Genomic DNA, 15,664 nt, shown 5'->3' on the forward strand with positions numbered 1-15,664 from the left:
TCATCCGCCTTGCACCCTGTGAGTGGCACTGTGTGGCTGCTGCTCTTCCCCAAAGTCATTTGAGACCGTGGAAATAAACATTTTGAGCCACTTCAGGCTGCTTGACTGCATAGCACAACTCAAGATACCCATGAAAGGGCTGGGGAGGTGGCTCAGTGGAATAAGCACTTCCCCTGCAAGCACAAGGGCCTGAGTTCGATCCCTGGTTCCACCAAAAAAAAAAAAAAAAAAAAGATACCCATGAACGAGGACTCCAGAACAGGTAAGGAAGTGGCACAGCGTAGAATAAGTGTTCCAAGCAAGGGCAGAAGTTTTGAAGGAGATTCATGACAATGCCTTTTACTGTGATTTATTTTATTTTTTATTTTATTTTATTTTTTGTGGTACCAGGGATTGCACTCAGGACCTTCCAGGCAAGCACGTATTAGTGTGATTTTTTTTTTTTTTTTTGAGGAACTGGGGATTAAACTCAGACCCTTGCGCTTGCCAGGGAAGCACTTATTCTACTGAGCCATCTCCCCAGCCCCCTAGTGTGATAAATTTTTTAAAAGCTAATATTGACCATAGTTTTTCTTTTCTTGGTACTGAGGATTGAACTCAGGACCTTGTATTTGCCAGGCAGGCGCCCGTGCCACCACGCTATCTCTGCAGCCCTGACTAGTTTTCAGTCACACGACATACAGACATACACAGATTCAGAATCTTTCATATAGCAGAGCATACAATTATATTTTGAATCCTGATACTTAAAGGAGTTGTGAATCATAGTAGAATGTTGGTGAGTTCACAATGTCTTCAGATATCTCTGTGTTGCCTGACTTCATCAAGGGCCGCTGGCCTTTCCCAGATAACATGTCCGTCTGAGGAGTGGGGCAGGGTCAGAGGTGTCTGCTGGTGGCCCTGGTTACCAGGACTATGTCCCCTCCTGTCGCACAGGCAGTGGACAGCAGAGACTCTTTGGCCATGGCACTTTACTCACGCTGCTTCGAGTGGGTCATCAAGAAGATCAACAGCAGGATCAAGGGCAGAGATGACTTCAGATCTGTTGGCATCCTTGACATCTTTGGATTTGAAAACTTCGAGGTAGGCTTCTAGCACGTGGGACTTGCCTGTTTTATTCTGGGTTTAGGGGCTGGTATAGAATTGATACAGGGAAACCTTCAAATAACACAGGGAGAAAGACTGATCTCCCAAAATAAAAGGTACCTGGGACGAGTTTGTGTTCTCTAAAACCAAGGAATGAGTTTTAGGAACAAGTGGAGGTTATAAGCAGAATATATTTATTGAGAGAAAGAAAGCTCCTGTCTGAGAGAGGGACAAGAGGGGAGGGGGTCCCCAAGCGGGTAGTCCCTGGAAAGCTGTCTCTTCCAGGGACTTTTATGGAGGAAAACCATGTGGTGAGGTGGGTCTAAGGTGGTGGAGAAGACAAGGGAACTCGCATAGGTGGGCATGAGCTGGGACAAAACTATGGTCAGCCAATGAGATGACAAGCACCACACTGCTCAGGTAAAATTGATTAAATCCAGGACCAAATGGGGAAGCTAGGGCCCTGGGAAATGGCTCAGTAGAAGCGCTTGCCTGGCAAGCGCAAGAGCCTGAGTTCAAAACCCCGGTTCCACCAAAAAAATGGGAAAGCGAGTCACTTAGCAAGCAGGCAAGAATAGGGACAGGGTCTCTTCCTGTTGTGGGTTGGGCTAGAGATTCACTTGGGCTCTTTCAAGGTGATTGATACCTCTAGAATATCAATCCCTGATGCCCATCCCTAGGGAAGTATGTAGCTGTGCTTCCTCTTTTTGTCTTGGTCTTTGAGGTCTGGCCCACATGGGAGCGTCTGTCTCTTCCAAGTTGCAATGTCACCTTGTCTTCCATCTTGTCTCCTTGAGGGCCTGGCCCTGTCTGACTGCCTAGAATGTTTCTGTCTAATTCAGCTGCCTACAGTAGAATCAGTCTTTTGAAGCTGAGTGTGGGGCACACATGCACCTGTAATCACAGCACTCCGGAGGCTGAGGCAACGGGATGCTACCTACAGGTTCGAGGCCAGCCTGGACTACACAGGGAGAGTCTATCTCAAAAAATCAAATGAATGAATGAAATATTTTTTTTTAATTTTTTTATTTATTTGTGTGTGTGTGTGTGTGTGTGTGTGTGTGTGTGTGGCCAGCTCAGCCCACCAGGGGGCGGGGCTGGCTGGCATGTGGTGCTGGGGGATTGAACCGCAGTCCCTGTGCTTTGCTAAGCTTGTTCTAAGTAGGTGCTTTAGACCACTGAGCCATCTCACCAGCCCCTGAATGAAATCTTTTGAAGTAACCATCGGTGTTTCTCTCTGCAGACTTTTTGTTTGCCCTTTCTTCCCTTTTACATGTTGCAGGCACAAAACACATGTTGACTGTTTTCTACCTCAGGTTAACCGCTTTGAGCAATTCAATATCAACTATGCAAATGAGAAGCTTCAGGAATACTTCAACAAGCATATATTTTCTTTAGAACAACTGGAATACAGCAGGTAGGCACTCAGAGGTTTCCAGTCTAACTTTTTAAAAACTCAGCTGCTGCGTAAGGTAGTAGAAAGGTCTGTCTTCATTCACTCGCCCCTTTTCACTCTGCAGAGAAGGCCTGGTGTGGGAGGACATTGACTGGATAGACAATGGGGAGTGCCTGGACTTGATCGAGAAGGTGAGGGGCACCCGAGGTGCTTCCTTCTGCTCTGTCTCCCAGGGGTGTCCAGCTGGGCTGAGTCAGTTAATGGGAACAGGGGAACTTGTGAGAATTTGCACATCAAAGATGTGAATGCTTAGAACACAATGGGCCGTTTGGAAACAGAGATGTAAATGTGCAGAGTTGAATTTGAATACTTGGCGGCTCGGGGCCTGTTGTCTCCTTAACGGCTGATATTTAGGGCCCACAGTGTGAGTTGGCTGCCCTGCTAGCCCACCTCCTCACAAAGCCTTTGCAGCCGTGGGGGAGGGGAGCCCGTGGCCGGTTGTGCAAGTTTTAGCTACTGCATTACAGCCAGTTTCATGATTTAGAAAAGACTCCTAGAAAATTTAATGGATTTCCTTAGGGCGTACCATTCTGATTTTTTCTGTCCAAAACCTGCCGTGCTTTTCCTCGTCCTGGCCGAGGGCTAGGGAATGGAAAGCAGAGGAGCGCTCAGTTGTCTGAAGGACTTGACAGGACTCCCTTCACCTTCCTCCCCCCTTTCTCCAGAAACTTGGCCTCCTGGCCCTCATCAATGAAGAGAGCCACTTTCCGCAAGCCACAGACAGCACCTTGCTGGAGAAGTTGCACCACCAGCACTCGGTACGACCCTCACCACCGCACCCAGCAGCCCTCTGTTGTCCCCCAAGACGCTGGGTCCCGTTAGCCCGCGCTACCTCCTGTGTTTAATCTTTTCTCTCAGAGCTTTCTTCCCCATGTAGCCCTAAGCTGAAATAAGCCAGATTCTTCTGCCCTTATTCGATCTAAATTGAATAAGGTTAGATCTGGGGACCGGGGCCAGAGGTGTGCCTGGATCCTCGGAGCACAGAGGTGAGCGAGTGAGCACGCCCGCCGTCCAGAGGAGGGCGGCCCTGCCGCAGTTGCGCTCTGACAGACAAGTCCCGCGGCTGCTTTCGCTGTCCACTGTGTGTGCTTTTCTCTAAAGGCCGAGGGAATGAGTGCAGGAAATAAGGCGCTTGTATTTTCTTTTTATTAGAATAACCACTTTTATGTGAAGCCCAGAGTTGCAGTCAACAATTTTGGAGTGAAACACTATGCCGGAGAGGTAACTTCTTCACGTGATCTCCTTGATATTCATCCCCTTAGTGTTTGGACAAAATAGGCCTTTGAGACAGGGGCTCGCTTCGTAGCCCAGGCTGCCTGCCAACTCTCAGGGATCCCCCTGCCTCAGCCTCCCGAGTGCTAGGATTGCACGTGCGGGCTTCTCACTTTTATTTTTAAAATTAGGTACAGTATGATGTCCGAGGCATTTTGGAGAAGAACAGAGATACCTTCCGAGATGACCTTCTCAACTTGCTAAGAGAAAGCCGGTACGTTGGTCTGCTGTCTTCAGCAAGCATTGAAGTCTGTGCAAATGCACCCCACTCCTGAGCATAAAGCAGTCGCTAGCACCGAAGCACTCGCCCTCATAGCTTCCTCTCCACACGTCGTTGCCTCGATGAAATGACTTGAGCAATAAATTAATGATAGCAGCAGCAGCTGCCACGGAGTGAGGGTTGAGGCTGTGCTCCGTGGCGCGGGTGGACGACCGGTGGTCACGGTCGCCTGGCTCAGAAATCTGAACTCTTAACCATTTCCAGCCTGCTTCCTTCACCGCAAGCTGAGCTGTGTGCTATTCCTGGCTTCATTTTCTGGGACGGGAACGTCCCGTTAGCATAAGGGATGTCAAGCAGATTAAACAAGCATTAAAGTAGCCAAAACCAGAGACGTATTACCCCTTCGTTCGTGAGTTGACGGTTCACACCGCTAGGGCAGAAGGTTAAGGAAGGCAGGCAGGAACTTTTAAAGGTGAGTTTGGCTGTTGTGTGCATTAAACCAGGAAGGTTCCTATTCTTTTTTTTTAAATTTATTTATTTATTTTAGTGTGTGTGTGGCCAGCTCAGCCCACCAGGGGGCGGGGCTGGCTGGTATGTGGTGCTGGGGGATTGAACCGCGGTCCCTGCACTTTGCTTAGTTTAGCTTGTTCTAAGTAGGTGCTTTAGACCACTGAGCCATCTCGCCAGCCCGGTTCCTATTCTTAACAAAGATTTGTGTAAGGGAAGGAAAAGCCCTTGGCTGACAAGTTTTGATACCATGCACAGATGTGTAGCAAGGGCTTCCGCGTGTGAGGAAGGAAGCTGCACAACGGTCAGAAGCTGCAGTGTGCTGGAGACCGGGATGCCAGCGCACATCCCACCCTCTGGGAAGCTGTGAATTGGCCACGCGGAGCCAGGCTGATGTGTCTGCAGCGGCCCTTAGAATCTGAAGCTTTTTTTTTTTTTTTTTTGGTTCCTCGAATGCCTTCAGGGCACTTTTGGCCAGCGGGAGAGTTGTGAGGTTCGAACTCCAGCAACCTGAGGCTGACAGCTTTGCGGAAGCAGCCACTTAAAGGACTGAGCTAGAGCCAGGCCCCCCAATCTGAAGCTTTTGATCTTTAAAGTTGCTTCACTTCTGCTACGTGGGGAGCCCGCTGTGGGAACATTATCAGCTATTTCCATTTGTACACAAGTTGGCAGACCCATAAAAAAAACACTAAACGATTTTTTAACAACATCAGAGCATGTTATCTGAGCAGTGGGGAGTTGTTAGCTTAAGAGGGGTACATTTAAAGACAAGCACTGTATTGGTTTTAAACAGAAGCAGTTTCTTACTTGTCCAAAGCTAAAGATGTGCAGGCCTGGGACTGGCAGGATTGAGATGGGCAGGGTTTGGTGGACAGTATCAGGCACTTTTGTGATGGAGGCGAAGGCTGCTGGCTGCTGCTGACGCAGGGAACAAGTGATCTCGGTGGATGACCTCCAGATGACAGAGGGGAACAGTAATCTTCCAGCCTGAAAGGTACCTGGGATGAGTTTGTGTTCTCTAAAATCGAAGAGTGAATTTTAGGAACAAACGGAGGTTATAAGCAGAATACATTTATTGGAGGAAAGAAAGCTCCTGTCTGAAAGGACAGAAGAGGGGCCCTGAGTGGGTGGTCCCCAGGAAGCTGTCTCTTCCAGGGACTTTTATAGAGTAAAACCATGCGGTAAGGGCCTGGGGAGATGGCTCAGAATAAGTGCTTCCCTGGCAAGTGCAAGGGCTCAAGTTCAATCTCTGGTTCCGCAAAACAAAACAAAACAACATGCAGTGAGGCGGGTCTAAGGTGGTGGAGAACATGGGAACTCCCTTAGGTGGGCATGAGGTGGGACAACACTATGGTCAACCAATGAGATTACAAGCACCATTGCTCAGGTAAAATTAATTAAATCAGAATCAAATGGCATAGCAGGCGGGCGTGAATACATGACAGGGTCTCTTCCTGTTGGGGGTTGGGTTAGTGAGTCATTTGGGCTCTTTCAAGGTGATTGATACTCTTTTAGAATATCAATCCCTGGGGCCAACCCTAGGGAAGTATGTGGCTGCATTTGTTTACTCTTTTGTCTTGAGGTCTGGCCCTCAGCGGGGAGTGTCTGTCTCTTCCGAAGTTGCAGAGTCATTTTATCTTCTATGTTGTCTCTTTGAAGGCCTGGCCCTGGGGCCGGGGAGATGGCTCAGTGGAATAAGCACTTCCCTGGCAAGCGCGAGGGCCAGAGTTCAATCCCCCCCACCAAAAAAAATGAAGGCCTGGTCCTGTCTGACTGCCTAGAATATTTCTATCTAACTCAGTTGCCTACAACACTGCCTCACTGGGCTCTGAGTGTTTGCCCATGACTGGAACCCAGAAACACCCCTACCCCGGCTCCAAAAGGGCTGCCAAGACCAAGGGACAGGTGGGAGGCAGAGGAACCAGGGTTGGAATGCCTGCCCTGCTGTGCCCCACCAGCACTATTCCCACACCCAGCTGTCAGGGACCATGAGCCTGCACCCAGCAGAGCAGATCTGCCCGCTCTGCACACCCACACCTACAGCTCCTCTCCACACCCACACCTGCTCTCCACCCACACTCCACACCCATGCCCACACCCATACCCACACTCCACACCTGGCCTACCCTCCACATACACTCCACACCCACACTGAGCGCCCACACCCATACCCACGCTCCATGCCGCCCACACCTGCACTTCATACCCACACCTGCTCTCCACCCACACTCCACACCCATGCCCACACTCCACACCTGGCCTACCCTCCACATACACTCCACACCCACACTGAGCGCCCACACCCATACCCACGCTCCATGCCGCCCACACCTGCACTTCATACCCACACCTGCTCTCCACTCCCACTCTCCATACCCACACTCCACACCTGGCCTACCCTCCATATACACTCGGTTCTGTTTATGTTCTGCACAAGTATTTATTTAAATGTTTAGGGGCCGAGGAGGTGGCTCAGTAGAATAAGCGCTTCCCTGGCAAGCACAAGGGTCTGAGTTCAATCCCTGGTTCCGCCAAAAATAAATAAATAAATAAGTTTATTTTTAATAGAATTTGGGGTTGGACTCAAGTCTGCTACCTCCTCTACCATTTATTTATTTATTTATTTATACCTTTAATAGATTGAGAGGCTCACTTCGTAGTCCCGGCTAGCCTCAAACTCATGGCAATCCTCCTGCCTCAGCCTTTCAAGTGCTGGGGTTATAGGGCTGGGCCACCACTCCTGGCTGGATTTTTTATTTTGAGACAGGATTTCACGAAGTTGCCCAGGCTGGACCCAAAGTGCAATCCTCCTAACTCAGCCCCCAGAACGGTAGAAGATGGGCATGTGCCACTAGGCCTGGCTCACATCACTGCGTAACTAAAGGGACTTGACAATCATGGGTTAGAGGACCCGCAGGGTGCTGGCAGTTGAGTCTCCAGAAGACAGAGCCAGGGTTTGGGCTACCTGGGAGGCCCCTTGGGAAGCTTCCTGGGCCGCTGTCCTTCCCTTGGGTGGAAGTGGTTTTGCAGTCTTGGATGCAATCCTGGTCCTCACGGGACCCCACCTCCACCCCCCACCCCACCCCCAGCTGCTGCAACAAAAATGTGCCCAAATTCGTCTGGGGTGCCTGTGGTTGGTCTCACAGCCCGCTGTCCCTGCAGGTTCGACTTCATCTATGACCTCTTCGAGCATGTCTGCAGCCGCAGCAGCCAGGACACCCTCAAGTGTGGCAGCAAGCACCGGCGACCCACAGTCAGCTCTCAGTTCAAGGTCGGTCTGCGGCCGGCGCAGCCTCCCACGTGGCCTTTGTTTTTTTTGCGGAACCAGGGATTGAACTCAAGCACTTGCGCTTGCCAGGGAAGCGCTTACTCCACTGAGCCATCTCCCCAGCCCCTCACAGTGGTCTTAACAAAAGGAAAAAGGAGTTGTGTGTGCACAAGGTCTAGGAGAATTTAAATTTGTGTTTTCTTTCATGTTATGCTTTTGAAATAGTGATTGCTAGGGGCTGGGGAGACGGCTCAGTAGAATAAGTGCTTCCCTGGCAAGCGCAAGGGCCTGAGTTCAATCCTTGGTTCCGCCAAAAATTTTAAAAAATAATAATAATAAAATAAAATAGTGATTGTTGGATGCAGTGATGTATACCTGGGATCCCAGCTACTTGGGAGGCCGAAGCAGCAGGATCACCACAAGTTTGAGGCTACCCTGGGTTATATGCTGTCTCAAACAACTAAAGGAGTGGGGGAAGCAGGGGAGGGGGCTGCAGAGGTACTGAGGTTGTAGGGTGTGTCTGATGCCATCCCCAGAACCACTAAACAAACAAAAACAAATACAGTGTTTTTATAAATATACATTTTGGGCTTAGTGATGTCGCTTAATAGTACAGCCGATGCCTAGCATGTACAAGGGCCTAGGTTCGATCTTAGCACACACGCACGTACGGACTACATACGTGTACTTACACATTTCCAAGGCAGATGAAAACTTGCTGACCTTTTTCGGTTAAATAAAGAATAACTAATTTAATTCTGTTTGAAATAACAGAGCTTCTCCCAGGCTGCTCTGCTGTCTCCAGTTGCTCTTCCTTGCAGCTAGCTAGATGGTCGTGTGGATGGAGTAGAGTTGCTGGCGGCCTTCCCGGCTGCGGTGTAGTATCACAGCTGGGGACAGTGGCTAGGGATTTTACTCCTGTTGAAGTAAGATCAGCTGCACTGAGCGCAGCAGTACACATGTAATCCCAGCACTCAGGAGACTGAGGCAGGAAGAGCCCGGTGAGTCTGAGGCCAGCCTGGGCAACAGAGGGCCCTTCTCATCAGCAAGGGAAGGAAGAAAGAGGAGCTCGTGCCCTCCTGTGGAGACAGCTGTCTGAAGGCCCTGTGGCCTTCGGGCCAGAGGAGGAATGGCTGGGTGGCCGGTTCTGGGGCCCTCGGGCTGATGGAGCGGCCCAGGCTGGCACCGCATGGGCTGCCCCCTGGAGCCCTGTCACAAGGCCACAGTGGGCGGCACTGGGACTGCAGGAGCCGAGTGCCAGGGGGTGAGTTAGGAACTCCAGTGAAGCAGATTTTAAATATGAAATAAGAGATCAGTGCCCATTTTAATGGTAATTTGTGTTAAATTCTCTCTCTCTCTCCCTCCCCCCTCCCTCTCTGTCTCTATCTCTCTCCTAGAAATCAAACTCCCGTGCATTTTATGACTAAGCTGCATTCCAGGCTTTTTTATCTTTTTATTTTATTTTATTTTATTTTATTTTTATTTATTTTTGTAGTCTACATGAGTTTATTTTTGTTCTTTAAAAAAAAGGAGGGTGAGGGGCCGGGGAGATGGCTCAGTAGGATAAGCACTTGACTGGCAAACTCAAGGATCTGTGAGTTCAATCCCCGGTTCCGCCAAAAAAAAAAGGGGGGGGGTGGGCAAGGGGTAGACAAGGTAATAATTCATAAAACACTGAACAGGAACCAAGACTCCAACACTTGGGTGCATTCCTCCACCCTCCACCTCGATTCTCACAGATTCTTACTTACCCGATTTTCTTTTTTTGTGGAACCGGGGATTGATCTCAGGCCCTTGCGCTTGCCAGGGAAGCGCTTATCCTACTGAGCCATCTCCCCAGCACCCCCTCATTTTCTTTTCAAACAAGACACCCATCTTTTTATTTTATGTATTTATCTGTACGGTACCGGGGCTTGAACTCAGGGCCTTGCTGGCAAGCGCTTTTTCTACTGAGCTATCTCCTCGGCCCTTTTTTATCTTTTTACTTCCACACAGGGTCTCCCTAAATTGTCCAGGTTAGCCTCAACTTTGTAATCCTCCTGCCTCAGCCTCCCCAGTAGCTGGGGTTACAAGTAGGCAACGCTGCCCCCAGCTTCTTACCAATCAATTAACATAAGGAATTCCTAGTATGACTTTTAAGGTGCTGTGATATTGGGGTTGCGTAATATTATTTCACCCTTAATAGTGGATACTGAAATACTCGTGGACGGATCAATGTGAAGTCTGTCTGAACTTCTCGCTTTCTGCCTATTTGCCCAGAGCCTTCACAGCGAGCTGTGTCCTTGGCCCTCTTTTATTTTACACAGGGCCTTGCTACACTTCTCAATTGCCCAGATGGGGCTTGAGCTTACACTACTCCTGCCTCAGCCTCCCAGAGGGATCCCAGGCCTGCCCCTCCACACCTGCCTTAGCATTTCTGAAATATCTTGGGGTTGTTTTGTTTTTAGTTTGGGACAGTGGCTTTTTGTCAAATGCCACTATCTCAAAGGAAGTCATAAGTGAACGCTGCGCATTATGAGATGGCTGCCATTCCAGGGAGGTGTCCCTTCTTTCACCTTGCCTCCTAGTAGCATGACGTTGGCAGTGCCAGCCTGTGTGCTCATCCCGACGTGTGCCACTTTGCCTGTGGCTCTTAGCTCTGAGCGCCCGCGGGTGGGCGCCAGGCAGTGCCAAGCGTGAGCGAGTGACCGCTCTGTCCCCGCAGGACTCGCTGCATTGTCTCATGGCGACGCTGAGCTCCTCCAACCCTTTCTTCATCCGGTGCATCAAGCCGAACACGCAGAAGGTGAGCCTCGCGCGGCGCCCGCTGGGCACTCCGAGTTGGTTGCTGGAGTCCTTTGTCATGGGTGGTGGAGATGGTGTGACATTAGTGTGACCTGGCATTGAAGGGAAAATCACGCCGTCCTCTGCGCCTGGGAATCTGCTTTTGAATGGTGCTACTAGGCTTTAGGAAAACCTATCCTAAAAAGAAACTGGTTTCGGCTTTTTTTTTTTTTTTTTTTTTTTGCGGAACCGGGGATTGAACTCAGGCCCTTGCACTTGCCAGGGAAGCGTTTATTCCACTGAGCCATTTCCCCGGCCCCCAAGAAACTGGTTTTGATATGTTTTTAGGCTGTGCAGTAAAAAGATAGGAAAGATAGAAGAAGCCTTTGTTAACTGCAAAGACACACAGAGCATGGAGGGCAGGTGGGGCAGATCCTCTGGCCTGGGACACAGCAGAAGTCCTGGGGTGGGGTTTGAGGGGAGTTTCAGTTACAGGTAAGGCATGTAAGGAGCTGGTTGGGGTCTCTCCTGTGGGGGGAAAGGTGAGAGGAAATTGAATCCAGGGCTGGAGTGGGGAAGGAGGAGGAAGCCGTCTTTGGGGAGAGAGGCTGTTGTTTTAAGGCCCTCGGCCATGGTGGACGGCCACCATCATGACTTAGCAGTTTATACTAGGCCCAGAACCTGTCAGTTTTCACTGGCATAGTTTTGTTTAACATTTGGAATGAATTTTTTGGATCCAACACCAAAGTGCAGCATAGCTGGGAAGAATATTGGACAGGGTTGTTTTGGTTGTCATTGATTTATCGTTTTTTTCTGAGGTGGGGTTGTGCTGTGCAGCGCGGGCTGGTGTGGGCTGTAGCCCAAGTTGGCCCTGAACTTGCAGCGTTCCTCCTGCCTCAGGTGCCAAGGTCCTGCTGGGAGATTTGTTGGCTTATTTTGATGCTGGCAATTGAACTCAGGACCTTCACACTGAGCTACATTCTTTTTTTTTTTTTGCGGAACCTGCAATTGAACTCAGGTCCTTGCGCTTGCCAGGGAAGCGCTAATTCCACTGAGCCATCTCCCGGCCCCCTGAGCTACATTCTTAACCCTTTATTTTTATTTTGTGACAAGGTCTTGCTAAATAGCCCAAACTGGGTTTGGATTTATTATGTTCCTGCCTCAACCTCCCAAAGTGCTGGGATTACACTTGCTTGGCTTTATTGTTAAACTTGATGAAGAGGCTTTAACTAATTGTAACTGATTAGAAGATGCCCCAAAGGTTGTCATAATGTCTACACTCTGTGGTTGTTCATGTCCTAATTCAATTAGAAACAGGTGGAGCTTAAAATTAAAAGAGAAGGGTTGGGCCAGAGAGATATCTCAGTAGAATAAGCGCTTCCCTAGCAAGCGCAAGGGTCTGTTCTGCAAATAAATAAATAAATAAATAAATAAATAAATAAATAAAAGAGAAGAGTTGCTGGGGATATAGCTCAGATGCATAAGTGTCTGCCTGGCAATCACAAGGTCCCGAGTTCAATCCCCGGTACAAAAATGAAAGGCAAGTGAAAGAAAACCTAAATAAACAAAACCCACACGTTTAGGTAACTGTGGCAGCTGCCCCTAGCCCTGAATGAATGCCTCCCCGTACCATATTGTTAATGAATGAATCGGATGTGGGACAAGCCACACAGGGACCTCCACGCACTAACCCCTCACCGAAAGGACAAGAGTGGTCGAGACACCTCCTCCATAGGAAAGGAGAGGGGAAACTGACGGGCCTGTGGGCCTGAGTGACAGCCTGGCGGCTGTGCTGGTGCTGGATCTTACCTTTCTTAGTCAGTGCGTGTTTGCCGTCCGTAGGGATCAGATCCACCTCGGGCATTTGTAGCTGTGCATATGTAGCCTCATTTTTCTTTCCGTTCCCCTCTCCTCCCATCAGACCTTTTTTCTCCTCTTTTACAAAAGCTGTTTCCATGTTTTTTCCCTGTTTTCCCTTCCTTCCCCACCCCTCATGCCCCTTCCTGTTCTCCCGTGTTCTTCCTACTTCCTGTTCCCTGTGCTCCGTGTGTGTGTCTGAAGCCTCACACCCCAGATTGGAGGCGCCCCTGGACGTGTACACATGCAGGCTTAGAGCAACACAGTTGATAACTGAAACCTTGGAAACAGCCCAAATGCCCGTCAGCTGAAGAGAATGTGGGGGGCCGACCACGCTACCATAGTGCAGAAGGAGCTTGAGACGTTTTAGGTAAATGGATGTATCTCCAAACCATACTTTTAGATTTTTTTTTATTTATTTATTTTGTCAGGACTAGGATTGAACTCACGCCCTTGCACTTGTCAGGCAAGCGCTTATTCTACTGAGCCATCTCCCTGGCTCCCCATATGGTGGTTGTTGTTCCCCCCCCCCAACTGGGGATTGAACTCTGGCCCTCGTGTTTGCCAAGGAAGCGCTTATTCTGCTAAGCCATCTCCCCGCCCCCCCATGTGTATTTATAAGACCCACCATATCGAATCCTTTCCTTCAGAGGCCCAAGTGGGCATCGCTTTAGTAGAGTATTAGGGAGGCTGAAGCAGGAGGATTGTCTCACCTGAGCAACTTAAGGAGACCCTGTCTCAAAACATAAAAGCACCTGGGGCTGCAGTTTGATGGTAGAGCATCCCTAGGTTTGAGTCCTAGTACCAGAGGAAAAAGAAAAAGGTTGGCACTTGTATAATATACAGCAGCCAGGACTGGTTTTAGAGACAAGATCTATAATGATTTGATGGCCACTGTTCAGGTGGCTTAAAAAGACGTATCTTCCACTGTTCAAAAATTGGTTACAATGTGCAGCTTCCAGAGGATGCATAGGCGTTTTGGACAAAATGCCGAAGTTACCGCAAGAGCATCTCCTGGGAGCTGGCGTACCCTCGCTTGCTGCGCGTCGCAGCCTGCTGGGCAGCATTTCCGTGACTTTGTCCTTGGGCTTGGGGTTTTCGGCATGTGCAAGTGGCTGCACAGTTTCTTGCTTGTGTCTTTCTCCTTCCACAAGGAGGCCTGAGTACCTCATCTCACCCTGCAAAAGTGTGAGCTGTTCCCTCAGTCAAACTCTGGGGGCCAGAGCGCATCTCACAGCAAAACCGTGGAGCGTGACCCAGCACTCCCAGAGCTGTCACCTTCTTAGAATCCGAGAGGAGGGCACACCCTGCCCTCGCTAATGGGAAAACAAAAACTACAGCCTGAAAAACTCAGCCTTCGGTGTCTTCTGTGATTCTTGGATGGCACGGAGTTTGTTTTTCCTTCAAGCCTTAAAAGCTTTTGAAACTGGACCTGCAGGGAAACACTTCCGCAGCTGGAATATTGAAGAAATCCCCCCTTTGTGGTGTTTCTTTTTGCAAGCTGAGATCTGATTGTGCCCGGCAGCTTGGGCACACTTTTACACTCTGCAAAGTGGCTGCTGGTCCAGCTGTGTTTCCATTCTGCACTGGCACCCATGTCCTCCCGCCCCACCAGGTGCCCCTTGTCAGGGCCCTGAAGTGTCTTGTGGGTTTTTTTGTTGTTTTCTTTTTTTCTGTATTTTAGGGACGGGTCTACAGGGTGTTCAGGGTCTCACTACTAGATCAAACTTGTAGTGATTCTCCTGTTTACAGCCTCCTAAATGCTGGCCTTACAGGCGCACACCACAAGGCCCAGCCCAGTCTCAGTCGCCCTGGGGGCGGGGCCAGCATAGTGGGCCCAGGGATTGAACACGCAGCCTCTGCTCCTGCTTGCAGGTGCTTTAATCTGCTGAGCTTTTTGGCTGGCCCTATTCAGAATTTGCTATTCCAAGTGCCAGCTCTCCTGGAAACATGGGATTTTCCCTGCTGAGTGTTTCTGGGATTTATTTTAAGAATCCTCACTGGGAGCCGGGGAGATGGCTCAATAGAATAAGCGCTTCCCTGACAAGTGCAAGGGCCTGAGTTCAATCCCCAGTTCCGAACAAAAAAAAAAAAAGAATCCTCACTGGGCAGGCATCGAGGCTCCTGCCTGCTGTCCCAGCACTTGGGAGGCAGGGCAGGATGACTGCCTCAAGTCCAAGGCCAGCCTGGGTACAGAGTGAGACCCTGTCTCAAAAACAACAAGCAAGACAAAAAGTGAGTTTTTTTTTTTCCGGAACCGGGGATTGAACTCAGATCTTTGCGCTTGCCAGGCAAGCGCTTATTCTACTGAGCCACCTCCCCAGCCCCAAAGGGGTTTTGTTTAATTGGGTACTCACTATGTAGTGCAGGCTGGCCTCACACTCACAGCAGTTCTTCTGCCTCAGCCTCCTGAGCCCTTACGCTTGCCAGGGAAGCGCTTATTCCACTGAGCCATCTCCCCGGCCCCTTGAGTTTTAGTTTGGGGTGTGTGTGTGTGTGTGTGTGTGTGTGTGTGTGTGTGTGTTGAAAAGCTTGTAGGAAGAAAGAGGCTCTTACCCGAACTGCTGGAACACACATCCATCCAACTCTTAGCATCATGGGGCCTTTTTATAAACCGCCTCCGCTAACATTGGGCGTCTAGTCAAAGGCATGTCGTGGCCTCGCTGGGAAGACCTCCTGTCGCCGAGTGACAGAAGGAGTCAAGCCTTGCTTCTTGACAGGAGTCTGAGTACTGTGGAGACGGGTCCTCCACCGACCTTAGCCTTCCTGGAGTTCACAGAGTGGAGACCTCTCCACCAGGGGACGGGGTTGGCAGTGTGACCACTGAGCTTTTCTCCGCGTGACTTGCCTAGGCAGGCAGTAGCTGGCCCCTCACTGAGTGTCCATCCCAGGAAACCTGCTCTGCTCAGCGCATCAGAATCCCCAGGGGCCTCTGCAGCCTGTGATCCCTTTGCCTGCCTCGCATTTTAGCAAATAAATTCTAGTCAGAAAAGTCTCTCAAGCGGGCCGGGGAGATGGCTCAGTGGAATAAGTGCTTCCCTGGCAAACACAAGGGCCTGAGTTCAATCCCTGGTTCCGCCAAAACAACGACAACAGCAACAGAAAAACATCTTTATCTCTCAGACAATTAATTGACGGGGGCTGGTGAGATGGCTCGGTGGTCTAGGGCACCTACTTAGAACAAGCTAAGCAAAGCACAGAGACCGCGTTTCGATCCCCAGCGCCACATGCCAGC

At 49.9% G+C, this 15,664-nt stretch overlaps 1 protein-coding gene across 1 annotated transcript in view; it reads left to right on the forward strand.

Moving 5' to 3' along the window:
* Window positions 1-15,664, forward strand: part of Myo10 (myosin X) — a 237,948-nt gene that overhangs the window by 139,940 nt on the left and 82,344 nt on the right. The window contains exons 12-19 of the mRNA XM_023704945.1: window positions 937-1,083; window positions 2,403-2,503; window positions 2,607-2,673; window positions 3,208-3,300; window positions 3,695-3,763; window positions 3,946-4,028; window positions 7,704-7,812; window positions 10,514-10,594. Coding sequence (XP_023560713.1) covers window positions 937-1,083; window positions 2,403-2,503; window positions 2,607-2,673; window positions 3,208-3,300; window positions 3,695-3,763; window positions 3,946-4,028; window positions 7,704-7,812; window positions 10,514-10,594 — 750 coding nt within the window. The remainder of the gene's footprint in view (window positions 1-936; window positions 1,084-2,402; window positions 2,504-2,606; window positions 2,674-3,207; window positions 3,301-3,694; window positions 3,764-3,945; window positions 4,029-7,703; window positions 7,813-10,513; window positions 10,595-15,664) is intronic.

Source organism: Octodon degus, unplaced genomic scaffold (genome assembly GCF_000260255.1).
Source record: "Octodon degus isolate 3935 unplaced genomic scaffold, OctDeg1.0 scaffold00207, whole genome shotgun sequence".
Classification (NCBI taxonomy): domain Eukaryota; kingdom Metazoa; phylum Chordata; class Mammalia; order Rodentia; family Octodontidae; genus Octodon; species Octodon degus.